The sequence below is a fragment of the Armigeres subalbatus genome, chromosome 3 (genome assembly GCF_024139115.2).
Source record: "Armigeres subalbatus isolate Guangzhou_Male chromosome 3, GZ_Asu_2, whole genome shotgun sequence".
Lineage (NCBI taxonomy): Eukaryota > Metazoa > Arthropoda > Insecta > Diptera > Culicidae > Armigeres > Armigeres subalbatus.
Window position 1 is genome coordinate 398,136,475 of NC_085141.1, and position 14,322 is coordinate 398,150,796.

Below are 14,322 nucleotides of genomic sequence, written 5' to 3' on the forward strand. Positions count from 1 at the left end.
GAAAGCATTCGCATTTTTTGATTACATTGATAGATAAAGTAGAACGTATGTCTTGTTTCATAATAAAAATAATGAAATAAACTAAAATATGTTCAAACGACAATAATAAATAAAATATAAATGATCGTAGTAGGCTTTTGAAATGCTAGCATACTAAGAAGCCAATGAGAAGAAATTTGAAATTCAATCTCAGTAGGCTGACATGGAATTCTAGTATGTTCGAAGGTTGACGTCGAAAATAAATGAAGATTATTCAGTGTTCGTTTCTTGAGGCGGGATTACCCCGATTGTTTTTTATGCGCCCAAGGCATGTTTTTCACGGAGAAAGTAGACAAATCGTTTGGTTGCGAAACTTTAGATCCGGAATCCTTTTGAGCTCCTGAAAAGAATTCTTTTGGGATTCTGGGCTTCCCAACTGAATTCTTTTGAGACTCCTGATGGAATTCATCTGGGATTCCAAACCAAATCTTCTGTGGCTTCCGACTGAGCTTCGAAAAGAATTCTTTTGGGCTTCCGTTCTCTTGAGCTTTCGAACTGAATCTTTTTGGGTTTTTGAATGGAAATATTTTGAGCTTTCAGTCCGAACACTTGGGCTTCCAATGCGAATACTTTTGGGCTAAGAAAATATTTTGTTTTTTGCTTCCAAACGGAATTTTTGTGCATTAGATCCGAAATCCTATTCTTTTGGGTTTTCTGAATGAAATTGTTTGGGCTTTCGATTGATTTTTTGGGCTACCAAACTAAATCCTCTCGGACTTCCCACTGGGATATTTTGGGTTTCCGAATGAAATCGTTTTGAGTTTCGAAAAGAATTCTTCGTATGGAAATATTGTTGGCTTCTGGATGGAACTATTTCGGGCTTCTGAGACGAATTCTTTTGGACCTTCTAACTGAATCCTTTTGGGCTTCCGAATTTAATTTGTTTCGTCCTGGGATTTTTTGTGTTTTTGATCCGGAATCCTTTTGGGCTTCCGAATAAAACTTTTTGGGCTTCCAAACTGAATTCTTTTGAGACTCCAAAAGGAATTCTTCTGGGATTCCAACCACCAACCAACCCAGCCAGAGAATTCCGATTGAAATTCTTTTGGGTTTCGCAACGAGATTATTTTGGGCTTTCGACTGGAATTATTTTGGGCATCTGAACGAATTTATTTTAGCCTGCCGAAAAAAATTCTCATGAGATTTCGAACTGAATCCTATTGGGTTGTCTGAATCATTTTGGGTTTTTGAATGGAATTATTTTGGATTTCAATCGAACACTTTTGGGCTTCCAATCCGAATACTTTTGGGCTTCCGAAATATTTTTTTTTATCTTCTGAACGAAATAAATTTTTGATTCCTAATGGAATTTTTTATGCTTTCGATCCGAAATCGTATTTTTTGGGCCTCCGAATTGATTTTTTCAGCCTTTCGAATGGAATCCTTTTGGGCTTCCAAACTGAATTCTACTGGAATTCTTTTCGATTTCCGAATGAAATCATTTTGACCTTTAAAAATAATTCTTTTGGGCTTATTAATGGAATTATTTTTGGCTTCTGAACGCAACCATTTCGGGCTGCGGAGATGAATTCTTTTAGACCTTCAAACTTTTCGAGCTGAATACTTTTGGGCTTCCAATGGTATTTTTGGGCTTCTGAATGGAATTTTGTTGGGCTTTCAAATCGAACACGTTTGAGCCTCCGAGCCGAAAACTTTTGAACTTCTGAATGAAATATTTTTTGCCTTCCGAACGGAATTTTTTGCGCTTTCGAATCGGAATCCTTTTGAGCTCCCGAAAAGAATTCTTTTGGGCTTCCGAATGCAATTTTTTGGGCTTCCAAATTGAATTCTTTTGGAACTTCGAATGGAATTCTTCTACGATTCCAAACCGAATCTTCTCTGACTTCCGACTGAAATTATTTTCGTTTTCTGAATGTAATCATTCGAAAAAAAAAATCTTTTGAGCATCCGTATGGAACTGTTTTCTGCTTTTGTACGGATTTATTTTAGGGTTTCTAAATCATTTTAGGTTTTGGGCTTTCAATCCGAACACTTTTGGGCTTCCAATCCGAATACTTTTGAGACTCCGAACGGAATTTTTTGTGCTTTCGATCCGAAATCCTATTATTTTGGGCTTCCGAAAAGAATTATTTTGCATCTTAGAGCGGAATCCTGCTGGGCTTCCAATTGAAATTCTTGTGGCTTTTTGAATGAAATCATTTTGAACTTCAGAAAAAGCTCCGAAAACCATTTTTTTTGGGCCTCCGAGGCTTTTTAATGGAATTATTTTAGGCTCCTGAAAATAATTCTTTTAGGCTTTCATACCGAATACTTTTGGGGTTCAGATAATAACTCTTTTGGCCTTCTGAACGAAATAGTTTTTTGAGGCTTCCGAACGGATTTTTGCGTGCTGTCGATTTGGAATCCTTTTGAACTTCCAAAAAGAATTTGTTTGAGCTTCAGAAAAATTATTGTGGGCTTCCCAACTGAATCCTTCAGGGCTTCCTCATAGAAAATTTAAGGGCATCTAAACGGAATTGTTTTGGAAAATATTACACCTTCGAACTGAATCCTGCTGGGCTACCGACTGGAATTCTTTTAGTTTTCGGAATTAAATTATTTTGAACTTCGAAAATAATTCTTTTGGACCTCGGAACCAAATCCTTCTGAGCTTCCGAATGAAATTATTTTAGGTTTTTTGAACTATTTGGGGCTTACGAAAAGAATTCTTTTGGACCTTCGAACTGAATTTTTCTGGGCTGAAAGTTTTTGGGCTTCTAAACGGAATCATTTTGAGCTGAAGGAAATTATGTTGGGCTTCCGAACCTAATACTTTTGAACTTTTGAAAATATTTTCTGGGCTTCTGAACGGAATGGTTTTAGGCTTTTAAAATATCCCAAAAAGAATTCTTTTGGCTTCCGTATGGAACTATTTTCGGCTTCTGAACGAAATTATTTTGGGGCTTTCTAGAAGAATTCTTTTGGGCATTTGAACTGAATCCTTCTGGGCTTTCGAATGGAAATTATTAATTATTGAATGGATTATTTTGCCGAATGAAATCATTTTCAGCTTCGAAAAGAATTCTTTTGAGCTTCCGTATGGAACTATTTTTTTTCACTTTTTTTTTGGTTTTTGAATGAATTTTTTTTTGGACTTTTAAACCGAACACTTTCGGGCCTCCAATCCGAATTAGCCTACCGAAAATATTTTTATTTGAGCATCTGACTCCGTTTTTATGCTTTCAAAATCTTATTCTTTTGGGCGTCCGAATGGAACTCTTTTGGGTTACTGGATGCAATCATTTTGTGCTTCGAAACCAAAACATTTTTTTTCTAAACTGAATTATTTTTGGCTTCCGAGAAGATTTTTTTTTGTGCTATCGGTCTAGATCATTTTTGTCTCCATAATGAAATCATTTTCGACTTCTGAACGAAATGGTTTTGAGCTTTCAAATGGACTTCTTTTAGGATTTTAAACTGTATCCTTTTAGGCTTCCGAAAAGAATTCTTTTGAACTTCCGACTGGAATTCTTTTGGGTTTCTGAACGATTTTTTTTGGACTTTTTAATAGACGCCATCCTGTTGAGCTTCCGGAAAAAAATCTTCCATACTTCCGAACGGAATCGATTTGAAATTCCAAAATATTTTTTTTGGGCTTTTGCACCGAATCCTTTTTGTCTTTCGGTTGTTTTTTTTCTAGGCTTTTGTACAGAATCATTTTGTGCTTCCAAAAATAATTACTTTGGGCATTCGAACCTAATATTTTATTTTCTGAATGAATTTATTTTGACCTTCCGAAAAGAATTGTGTGGGCTTCCAAACTAAATCGTTTTGGGATTCTAAAAATAATTCTTTATGGCTTTCGAACGGAGTCATTTTGGGCTTCTGGATTTAATTATTTGAGCTCCTGACTTCCGGAAATAATTCTTTCAAACTAACCGGGGTTTCAAACCGAATAGTATTCGACTTTCGAAAAAAATTCATTTGACTTCCGAGCAGAATTTTCTTACAAAATACACATAGCAAGTATTTTATACATGTATTCCTTTGGGCGATGTATCCTATAAACATTCGTTCATCTTGATATTTTAAAAAATTGGAATATTTTCATATGACCAATCCCACTTACTTTGCACCGACCCCTCGTACCATCGACATACGCCTCATCCATCCTAACTCAAACCTATAATTTCCTCCATCCCGCCCACCAGGTCCTCAAACAAAGAAAGTCCGATTCGATCGGGACCACCTTGCGAAGGTAGGTAAACGAAATTATCCATTTTCTCATCGGATTTCTCCGTTCCGATTTCCCTCCAGCTACTGTTGCTGCTGCCGGGGGTGTCACGCAACCCAACAAAGAGCCATAAACCCAAAGTTGCCACACTGCCGCTTAACTGGAAGCTCCACATACCCATGCGGGTTATTGCGGGAAAGGGTGTCGAGTGGGGCACATTAAAAACAATTGATTGCTATCACTTGCGAAGAGTTGAGCTACAATTAATTATTAGCACTAGTGGAGCTGGGGTGGAATAGAGATAGAGATAGGGATAGCGCAGTTTCCTGCAGTTTTAACCCACGTACGGGAAGGGGGCGTACGGTGCGGGGAAGTAACCGGGGAAAGCGGCCGCCGTCGGTTGCACCGGAACCGACTGCGTCACGTAGGTGGTCAGCTGCGTGGGGACGACCGTCGTCGAGTAGAGGGTAGTGTACGCCGTCTTGGCGCCGAAAGTCAGCTTGAGGATCTTGCTGTTGGTTTCCGTCACGATGACGTTGGTGACGACAGGGGTGGACTGGACGGTGACCTGCGGTTGCGGTTGGAAGGGGTTCAGCTGAGGGATCGGTGGGATTGGGAGTGCGGGCAGAGTGGTGCTGACGACTTCGTAGTTGGTCTTGGTGACCGTACCGATCGGGCGAGAAATGGTACTAAAGATGGTGTTCTGTCCGTTGATGATTGGGAGAACGTGCGACTCGAAGACAGTTTCGACGGAGACGACCGGTTTGGAGGAGGTGATGACGGAAGGGATCTGAGCAGCGGCGGCGGGGTTCAGTAACCGTAGGAGAGCGAGCTGCTGGATTTGATCGGGAGTAAGCGATGGGGTTGTAACCGGGGCTTCAGTCGTGACCTTGTTGGCTTCCTTGTGAGTAGAGATCTTCTTCTTGGGGCGTATGTTTTCTGGGATGTTGGTTTTGTCGACTTCGGACAGGTCAAAGTCGGATCCAATGCTGGACAGGTCCAAGTCGGATGGAAGTCGCTCTCGTTTGGGTTTGTCATCGTCTTCGTCGTTCTCATCGCCGAACTCCAATTCCAAGTGCAGTTCAGATCCAGCTTCGTCGAGGCGGCTGTTGAACTCGTTTAGGGTTTTGGAAGGCACAAATTGATAGATCTCCATGGGTGGCAGGGTCTTCGTGGCAGTAACCAATCGAGTCACGTGATAGGTTTGGATCAGCGTGTAGCTCGACGTGTCGGTTCCGTCGCGAATTACTGGAAGAATGTGAGTTTTGAGCATGACTTGTGTAGTGCTGAAGGTTTCCGTCAGCGTTTCCAGAGGTGGAGTTTCCGTGTCTCCAGACAAAGAAATTGGTGGCAGTGTAGCAATACTCGAGTCCAGGAGGTTGCTTTCCTTATCGATGTGAGTAGTGGTCGCCAAGATGTTCTCAGTCAACGGCTCTGTCAGCGAAGGAGTGACGGTGGCCGTTTCCTGCTCCAACACCTTCTCGAAAGTCGAAGTAACAGTGATGTATCTCGTGTTCTTCACGGTTCCAACCTAAAAAGACATCAACATTTAAATATTTGTTCTAAATCAACTAAACCAAACCCCCAAAGAATAAACCTGGAACGTGTAGGGCGACTTGATAGTGGCAATCTCGTAGTAGGTATCCTTGAAGTCCACCGGGGTCGAAATCTCCACCTTAATCGTTTCGACCGGGTATCGTCGCTCGATTTGGTTGTCATTCTCGGCATCGTTCAGCACGTTTCCATTGACCGATCCGGACTGATCCAGATCCACGTCGGTGTCAACCTTCTCCGAGTGGTCAGGATTCTGCGAAATGTCGTTGTACTGCACGGAGGTGTCCGAGATCGGAGCCGTGGTCAGATTTTCCACGGCATCGTTTGGCTTCTTGGTTCCGCCACCGGGTTGCTTTCGGATATTGACGGTGGGCTTGGGTGGGCTCTTGTACTGCCAGCGGCCGGGCGAGCGGTTCAGCTTGAACTTGTAGAGACTGGTGCTGGTGGTGCCGAATTCCGCTTCCGGTGGCGTAGGCTTCAGGTTCGGCTTGAACGAGCGTCGGTTGTCCTGCTGGGATGCCGATGACGGTGATGACGACTGGGCTGGGCTAGATATGGTAGAGCTTGGCTTGAAATTGTTACGAGATGCTTTGTTACGCCTGTTTGCGTAGGCGGGGGTGGTGGGTTCACTAAAAACGGACACCGTCGCCAGTTCCACACTAGATGAGGAGAATCGGTTAAAGCGGGTGCTGCAAAAACAAGGTTAGGTGGTGGTGTGGGGTGTGGAGTGTGGGTGGAAGAGAAGAAAACGAAAAACAAAACATATGTACAGTCACCGTGAGTGTGGTTTGGTTTCTTCGTGTACTGTGCTTTTTTATATGTATAATGGTGGGATGTGTTGGTTTTGAGATGGCCCTCGACAACCCTGGGTTGAAGTCTCGACAACACTATTTACAGCTAAGGCATGCGAATTGTCTTGGGAGGGAATGAAAGCTCACAACTTCAAACGTGCAAATTTTGGATGATCGAATATTGAAAACACGTTCATACTTACTCGTTCGTACGGTAGCTGTCTGTGAGTTGTGGACTGAAAGTAAATTGTTATTAGTCGGCGGTCTGTAGCTGTAAAGATGTCATTTGCGGGTAGCTGCTACGTTAGAAGTTTATTCTGTGGTCATTAATTTTCATAACTTAAAACACATGGCCAATGTATATTTGGCTTATCAATGATGGGTAACAATTGGTGCGAGTATGCAAGATTTTTGGCATACTTAAGTGCGAATGTGAATGAGATATTTCAATCGATCCTTAGAAGTGTATAAAGACGTGCAAGAAGGATCCTTACCTTAAATATATTGGGATGAATACTGGAAACTATATGAATTAATGCATATGAAATGTGGGCGAGAATTTCCTTCATTCATTCTCAGAAACTCATTATTACGTTCAGAATGTTGAAATATTCTTGTCAATTTTTATATTTATTTTTATTCTAATAATACAGTTTTCGTCGGATTTTGTGGCAACAAAATAAAGAGCAATAGGCTTGTCTTGCACTAAGAGTTGAAATTGTAGCAGAAAATATAAAACGAGCCTATATATGACAGTGGAAGAGAAAATAAACCTCAACTTGTTCCTACTTGGAATCGAGTAGAGTCCGTCTCTTCTTCGGTAGAAGTTGAACCCATATTTCAATGGAAATATCATGAATTCGAAATTAAAATTTGATGACCACACGTGTACTATTTTACCCTTTACACGATCCTTAATTCTCGAGAAATCGTATCTTTATTGAGTTGATGACATCTACTCGAATAAAAAGGTTGTTATTTTACATTTACGAGGGTGAGACGAGTTCGGCTAAGTTTTAAGCGGATGAGTATGCCTATGCTTAAAATTCGCGGCACTTGTGCTAAATTATTCAAATAACAGATTGATTTATTATGGCGTGACATTCATTATCGTTGCAACAAAATCTATATGCGTCTATATGCAAGAAACGGTCGATACAAAATATTCCGGAGGAGAGCGTGCTTATCAACCTCATATAGATATAGAACACGTTTCACATGATTTTGACATTTTCGGAGATTTTTATATCTTCGAGCATTCTGATATTTTGGTTGGTTAAATTTTTTATTTTTTCAAGAGAGTATGTTAAATATCGCCATCCAAGTGAGTTCTCTACTCCGAATCGAATCATCCGCCGAATTATAAATGAAACATGAAACATCATTTAGTTGATTGCAAATTATAGGCTCTTTAGAATCCATATGAATTTTACATTTACATTTACGAAAATACATTAGAATGTATTGTTATGAACCATTCATTAAATTGTAAATGAAGTTTTCACATTAGAATGTACGGGCTGTTAAGTATCGTAACTTTAGAAAATCACTTTTTTTTTGTAAAAAAAAGAGTGAATTGTAAATATATTGTAGAAATATCCGAAGAAAACCGCATATGGTAATTCAATTGTTTAGACTACATTGCTGTCCAACAGTCGTACAACTTACCCACAGACGGTCCGACTTTACTCCGACCGAATCACATTACCTGGGGGCGAAGTCAAAGTTGAACAACATGTCGAAGCGTGTATGGAGCCCCTTATGCTGAGTACATAGTGCAGCATATTGTGTAACGATGGTGATAAAACTTTCCAATTTTTACCGATTTACTTCATTTAGGTGTTTTTACTGCTGACTAGTTACCAAAGTTCAAAGATTTTGCCAGACAAATGGATGGATGGTGCCCTCCAAAATTCTACACTGGCGGGTAAGATAAAGGATCGTTTGGCCGAATACCGTTCCGCCGCATGCCATTTGGCCTTAGGTCACTAGGCCGAAAATTGTTTAGCCGAATTCGGGCGAAAGGTTTATTTGACCGAATAGGACATTTGGCCGAATAGGTCATTTAGCCGAATAGTTTATTGAAAATTGAGAAATTAGGAATGAGAAGAGAGACGTCTCATTACCCACTTTGCACTACTCACTTTTCACAGTGAGAAGTGAGAAATGAGGAGTGAGAAGTGAGGCGTCTCACTTCTTACTCCTCAATTCCCACTTCTTGCTGTCGAAAGTGAGAAGCACGAAGTGAGTAGAGAGACGTCTTACTACTCACTTCGCGCTTCTCACTTTTTACAGCGAGTAGTTTCACTTCGCTGTCTTCGTTGTCGCTGAAACGTCTCACTACTCATTTCGCACTACATACTCACTTTTCACCTTGAGAAGTAAGGAATGAAGAAAGGCAATTGAGACGTCTCACTTCTCATTCCTCATTTCTCACTTCTCGCTGTCAAAAGTGATAAGCGCGAAGTGAGTAGTGAGACGTCTCCTTACTCATTTCGCGCTTTTCGCTTTTTACAGCGAGATGTGATAAATAAAGAGTGAGAAGTGAGACGTTTACTCTTAACTCCTTATTTCTCACTTGTCACTGTAAAAAAAGAGGAGCGTGAAAAAAGAAATGAAGAGTGAGAAGTTAGACGTCTCATTTCTCACTCTTCATTTTTATCTTTTCACTGGTCAAAGTGACAAACGCGAAGTGAGTAGTGAGACGTCTCACTACCCACTTCGCACTACTCTTTATTCACAGTGAGAAGTAAGAAATGAGGAGTGAAAAGTGGGACGTCTCACTTCTCTGTACTCATTTACTACTTCTTGCTGTCAAAAGTGAGAAGCGCAAAGTGAGTAGTGAGACGTCTCTCTTCTCATTCTTTATTTCTCACTTTTCAATAAACTGTTCGCCTAAATGACCTATTCGGCCAAATGACCCTTTCAACCAAACGAAACTTTCGGCCAATCGACCCTTTTGGCCAAACGACCCTTTCGGCCAAATGACCCTTTCTGCCTAATGACTCATTCAGCCAAATGACCCATTCGGCTAAATGACCCATTCGGCCAAATGACCCATTCAGCCAAACGACCCTTTCGGACAGATGGGTTTCGGCCTAATGGTTTGTTCGGCCTAGTGGCATTCGGCCAAATGGTTTTCGGCCGAATGGGTTTCGGCCAAATGACTCTTCCCCGTTCGCGAGTATGGCAGTATTTTGATTCCGAGTAAAAATCACGAAAGGAATTCCTCCGGAAGTTCCTCCAGGAATTCCAGCGGAAGTTCCTCCAGGAATTCCTCCGGAAGTTCCTCCAGGAATTCCTCCGGAAGTTCCTCCAGGAGTTTAAAAAGTTACTGCAGTCTATGACGATTTCCGATTTGGTCACTACTTCGGGTACTTCAGAACATTCTAGGACCACTTGATGCCCATTCGAGTTCAATTTGTTGTCTTTGCAATGATTTTGCTCTTACAATGCAGCAGTAAGGGATCTTTGAAGTCGTAGTTTTCTAGAACGGAATTTCACAATTTTCCACTTCTCCGGATGTTGTGAAACTTCTGGAGGGCCACTTATCTTGACCCGAAGCTTCCGGATGACCACTTCCTGGTCTTCCGGGATCAATGTGTGGTCCCTCAAAATGTGTTTACCCACATATTGCTATTCAAAAAATGAACACTGCTCCTGATGTTTCGGATGTTCTACCGGAGAACCTGTTAGTGGTCACCTGGGTCCAATGAGTAATTGATTCGAAATTTTCGCATCTTACTGGAGGAAATGGGAATAATCGACCAGTTCTTCGGGTGTTCCAGAACTTTCAGAATATCACTGGGGTCGCAGAAATCAATGAGTGGTAAGATAGATAACAAAAATTAAGATGAGAAACAAGGCCTTTAGGTCATTTCAAGAAGATTGATACTCATATTGTTGGGGTTCCATTGAAAAATGCTTATGACCTCTCTCGACCCCTCTGGAGCCTGTTCTAAAATGCTCACTCGAATGTTCACACGTCTGATGATCCCAATATAATCATGATATCAACCTGCTAACCTGGAAGAATCCGCAGGCTTCGTGGAAGACCGCGTTCACGATGGCTTTTTGCAGTTGAAGAGGACCTGATGGCGCTCAATGTTCAGGGCGACTGGAAGCGATTGGCCCAGGATCGAGTCCAGTGGAGAAGGATACTCCATTCGGCGTAGGTTCATCGAAGAGCTGTAGCCCATCAAGTATCAAGTATCAAGTAAGTATCAACCTGCTGTGGAAATTTCAAAAAGTTTGTTACTGAAATCCAATATCAGTATTTCCGAATCAGGACATGTCCCTGGAAATTTGGATTTCCCGAACATCATCATGACTGAGCCGATCCAACCCAACAACAGCATGATGAAGAAGAAAATTCCGAATCGAATGAGCCCAAAACTGCTGAAATCGGTTGAAAGTTGCCTAAGATACAAGCATTTAAGTTGCGTGGGTACCCGGATACCATGCTGGCCATTTAAAGGGCAAAAAAAATCAGAACGCCTTCCTTCACCCCTCCCTGATCAAAACTTCCGTCAACCCCTACAATCGATTTTAATCGTCATTATTGCGGATCTGACAGAGTTTCAACGTCTTGCTGTGAAAAATCAATTAGATATCGTGAATTGAATTCCGAAAAGGTACCCTGGTATCCAGCCGGCCACATAAGGGTTAATGATCATACGGGGTGCATCTACAATTCTCGTAATTTCTTAAGTCAACTTACACTGATCATGCAGCTGTTGATAAGTTTTCTTTCATCAGAACTCGTCGTCAGTTGCGCATGGATGAAATTTTATTTTCGCCCTCATTGCGCTATTCAGACCAAATCGAACAGCTCAGTTTAAAAATGTGACGGTTCTAGAGATGTCGCAAATTAATCGATTACTTCGATTAATCGATTCATCGTTGTGATAATCGATTAATTTTGAATCGATTATTACCCAACGATTAATCGATTCAATAATCGAGATGAATCGTGAGTAATCGATTAGTTACTAATCGATTAATTAGAATTTTACGACATCATAAGGATGTCGAAAATTAATTGAATATTTCGATTAATCGATTCATCGTTGTGATAATCGATTAATTTTGAATCGATTACTATACAATGGATTAATCGATTCAATAATCGACAAGAATCAAGAGTAATCGATTAGTAACTAATCGATTAATCGGGATTTTACGACATCTCTAGACGGTTCCCAACTGTAATCAAAAGTGCGATGGTATCGAGTTCAATGCATTTAAACATCGATAAATGTCGGAGGAAAACAACAGTGTGAAAACCACGTGCTATTGTTTTGAACATTTTCCACTGATTATTTCCGTAGTTTGAAACCTTTGAAACGTTTTACATTTTCTCCTTCCAAACGATGGTTGTGCCAAGGTTGCCAGTTGTGTAGTGTACCTATATATTTATTTTCCTAACGAAATATTATTTTGTGGAATTCGAGAAAAAAAATCGGCGACTATGCACAAGCATCAAAAAAATATGATTATCGAATGCATTGATAATCCGTTTCAAAGCAAACTGCCATATGAAAATTGGATTGAATTACTCGAGTTCAAGCGTCTTCTCCGAACACAACAATAACTAGTGTTCATTTAATTAGATTAACGATAAGTATGTGAATATGTGGGAATTAGTCGTGAATATGTATAATGTTGTTCTTTCGGAGTATGTAATTGTATGGAATGAGTCTACAAATCTTGGAGTAACAATGTCAATGTCAATGGTATAGGCAATGGTTCTGTGCGTGTATGTCAAGCATAATATGAACGTGCATTTCTTCTTACCAATATAATCATGGTTGTAAAAATAAAATAAATATCACACATTTACAGCGAACAAACATCCAATCATTCTTGAAAGCAAACCAAACAAATCACTCAAAACTAAAGCAAACAAACACATCACAACACACAATAACGGCAAGTTAAATAATTTTATCAAAGGTCCTCAAAAAATCACGCCTGGCGCATGCTAGTTAATAATAGTGTGTAAAGGAAGGGTTACGAGCCCCAAAACGAACGTTACCCTTACTCTCTCAATCTGGTCCATCAAAAAACAACCGGCTTGCAGAGCGTGCGCAATACTTACTTCTTGACCACATTGTTAGGCTTGATCGTTTGCGTGTTACGGTAGCGGTTAGTTTTCTTCCCATTACCAAAGCTTGGCTGTGCCGAAGGGGCAGCCGGTGGCCCGACCGGTTCCTCAACCGTGTCGGACCGCTCCTGCAGGTCGTTGTTGCTGTCCTCCTTGCCGATCCGGTTCTTTAGCCGGTTCTTGAATGCGCCACCATTGAGACCGGCTCCGGGACCGCTGAGGCGGCGCGAAGGCCTTACCAAGCTGGAGCTTGGCTGGTTGGCGAACAGATTCTCCAGCGGCAGACCCGTGTCCTCTAGCAACGCTTGCGACGAGTGCGACGGCGTGATGATCGAGGCCAGTTCCGGATTGTAGCGGGGCGATTTGTTCGGGTTAGGGGCCGCCGTTTTCAGAATGCGAAGCGTTGGAGTGGGCTGCACCTTCGGTCCCGGAGCTGGCTTGGCATTGGCGGCGGCGTTGACGTTGGCCGGATTACCTTGAAATACATGAGAAGTGCTTTGTAGGACTTGGGCATATTTTCCTGAAATGTAGGTGCCGATGACGCTGGTTTCGTGGACGGTCGTGGCCCCGTCTTTGATTACAGTTCCACCGAGTTTGGTGACCAGACCCGTCGGGCGGGGTTTCTTATTACCTCGTTTCGGTTTGGCCCTAGCCGTGGATGCCGTCGAGGCGCTCGAGGTGGCGGTCGGTTTCAGGTTTATGACTCGGTACGTTTCTTCCACGAATTCGGATGGTTGCCGGGAAAGGAAATCGTATTCTGGCTCGGGGGCAATGTTGTTACCGATTTGCAGCACTGGGGCTGGTTCATCGTCTTCGTCTTCTTCGTCTTCCTGTGCCTCACCGCGATCGGTTTCGTTCTCCTCTGTGATGTTCGAGAAGTCAATCGGTGAGTGTTCTTTGTGCTGATGAGCCTCAATTGATGGTTCTTCGGTAGTTTTCGGTTTGGGAACTTCAACCAACACTGCCTTAGGTTGGTCTTCCTCTTTGTGTTCTTTATGTTCTTCTTCATCTTCGTCTTCTATTTCTCCTTCGGGTTCCTCTTCGACAGTTTCTGTTTCAACAGGTTCCTCAACGTGTCCTTCTTCAACCTGCTCAGATTCTTCTTCATCATGATGAACATCTTCTTCTTCTTCCTCATTATCTTCCTCCTCGTGAATAATTTCCACTTTGGGTTCAGGCGTGACAACTTTCTTTTCCGTGGTAACTTCTACTCTTGTAGCCACAACCTTAATGATTGGAGCATGCGGCTTTACAACCTGAACTTTCGGTTCGATCTTCTTCTCCACGGCCACTTCTTCTGGTTCTGATTGGGCCTTCACAGGAGTAACTTCAACGATCGATACTTTAGGTTTCGGTTTGCTTATTGGTTTGGCTTTGATCGGAGTCACCACTTTGGGGACAAACTTGACTGGGATGTTTGGTTTGACGACAAAAGGTTTTGGTGTTTCGGCTATGACCTGAACGACACTGACTTTTTCCTTAGGTTGCACCGGCAACACTACGGTCTTGCTAGGCTTGATCTCCTCGACAACCGGTGCCGATGGCGTGGTGGTTGTTGGCGGAGGTGACGTCTCGATTACCGGTGGAGGGGCCGGTGTCGTCTTAGGGGGTTCTGCAACGAAACGGTTAGATGGATGCATTGTGGAGCACGCTTAAAA

At 41.9% G+C, this 14,322-nt stretch overlaps 1 protein-coding gene across 5 annotated transcripts in view; it reads right to left on the reverse strand.

Moving 5' to 3' along the window:
- Positions 1–3,034: 3,034 nt before the first annotated feature.
- Positions 3,035–14,322, reverse strand: part of LOC134226900 (proteoglycan 4) — a 79,962-nt gene continuing 68,674 nt past the window's right edge. Inside the window, exons 3-6 of one of the 5 annotated variants that reach the window (XM_062708004.1) lie at positions 13,296–14,276; positions 12,659–13,139; positions 5,811–6,456; positions 3,035–5,744 (exon numbers count right to left, since the gene is read on the reverse strand). In XM_062708004.1, coding sequence (XP_062563988.1) covers positions 4,548–5,744; positions 5,811–6,456; positions 12,659–13,139; positions 13,296–14,276 — 3,305 coding nt within the window. In that variant the 3' untranslated portion in view covers positions 3,035–4,547. Of the gene's footprint in view, positions 5,745–5,810; positions 6,457–6,761; positions 6,795–12,658; positions 14,277–14,322 lie in introns of all 5 variants that reach the window. The other 4 variants (XM_062708001.1, XM_062708003.1, XM_062708000.1 and 1 more) reach the window with 4 other exon arrangements.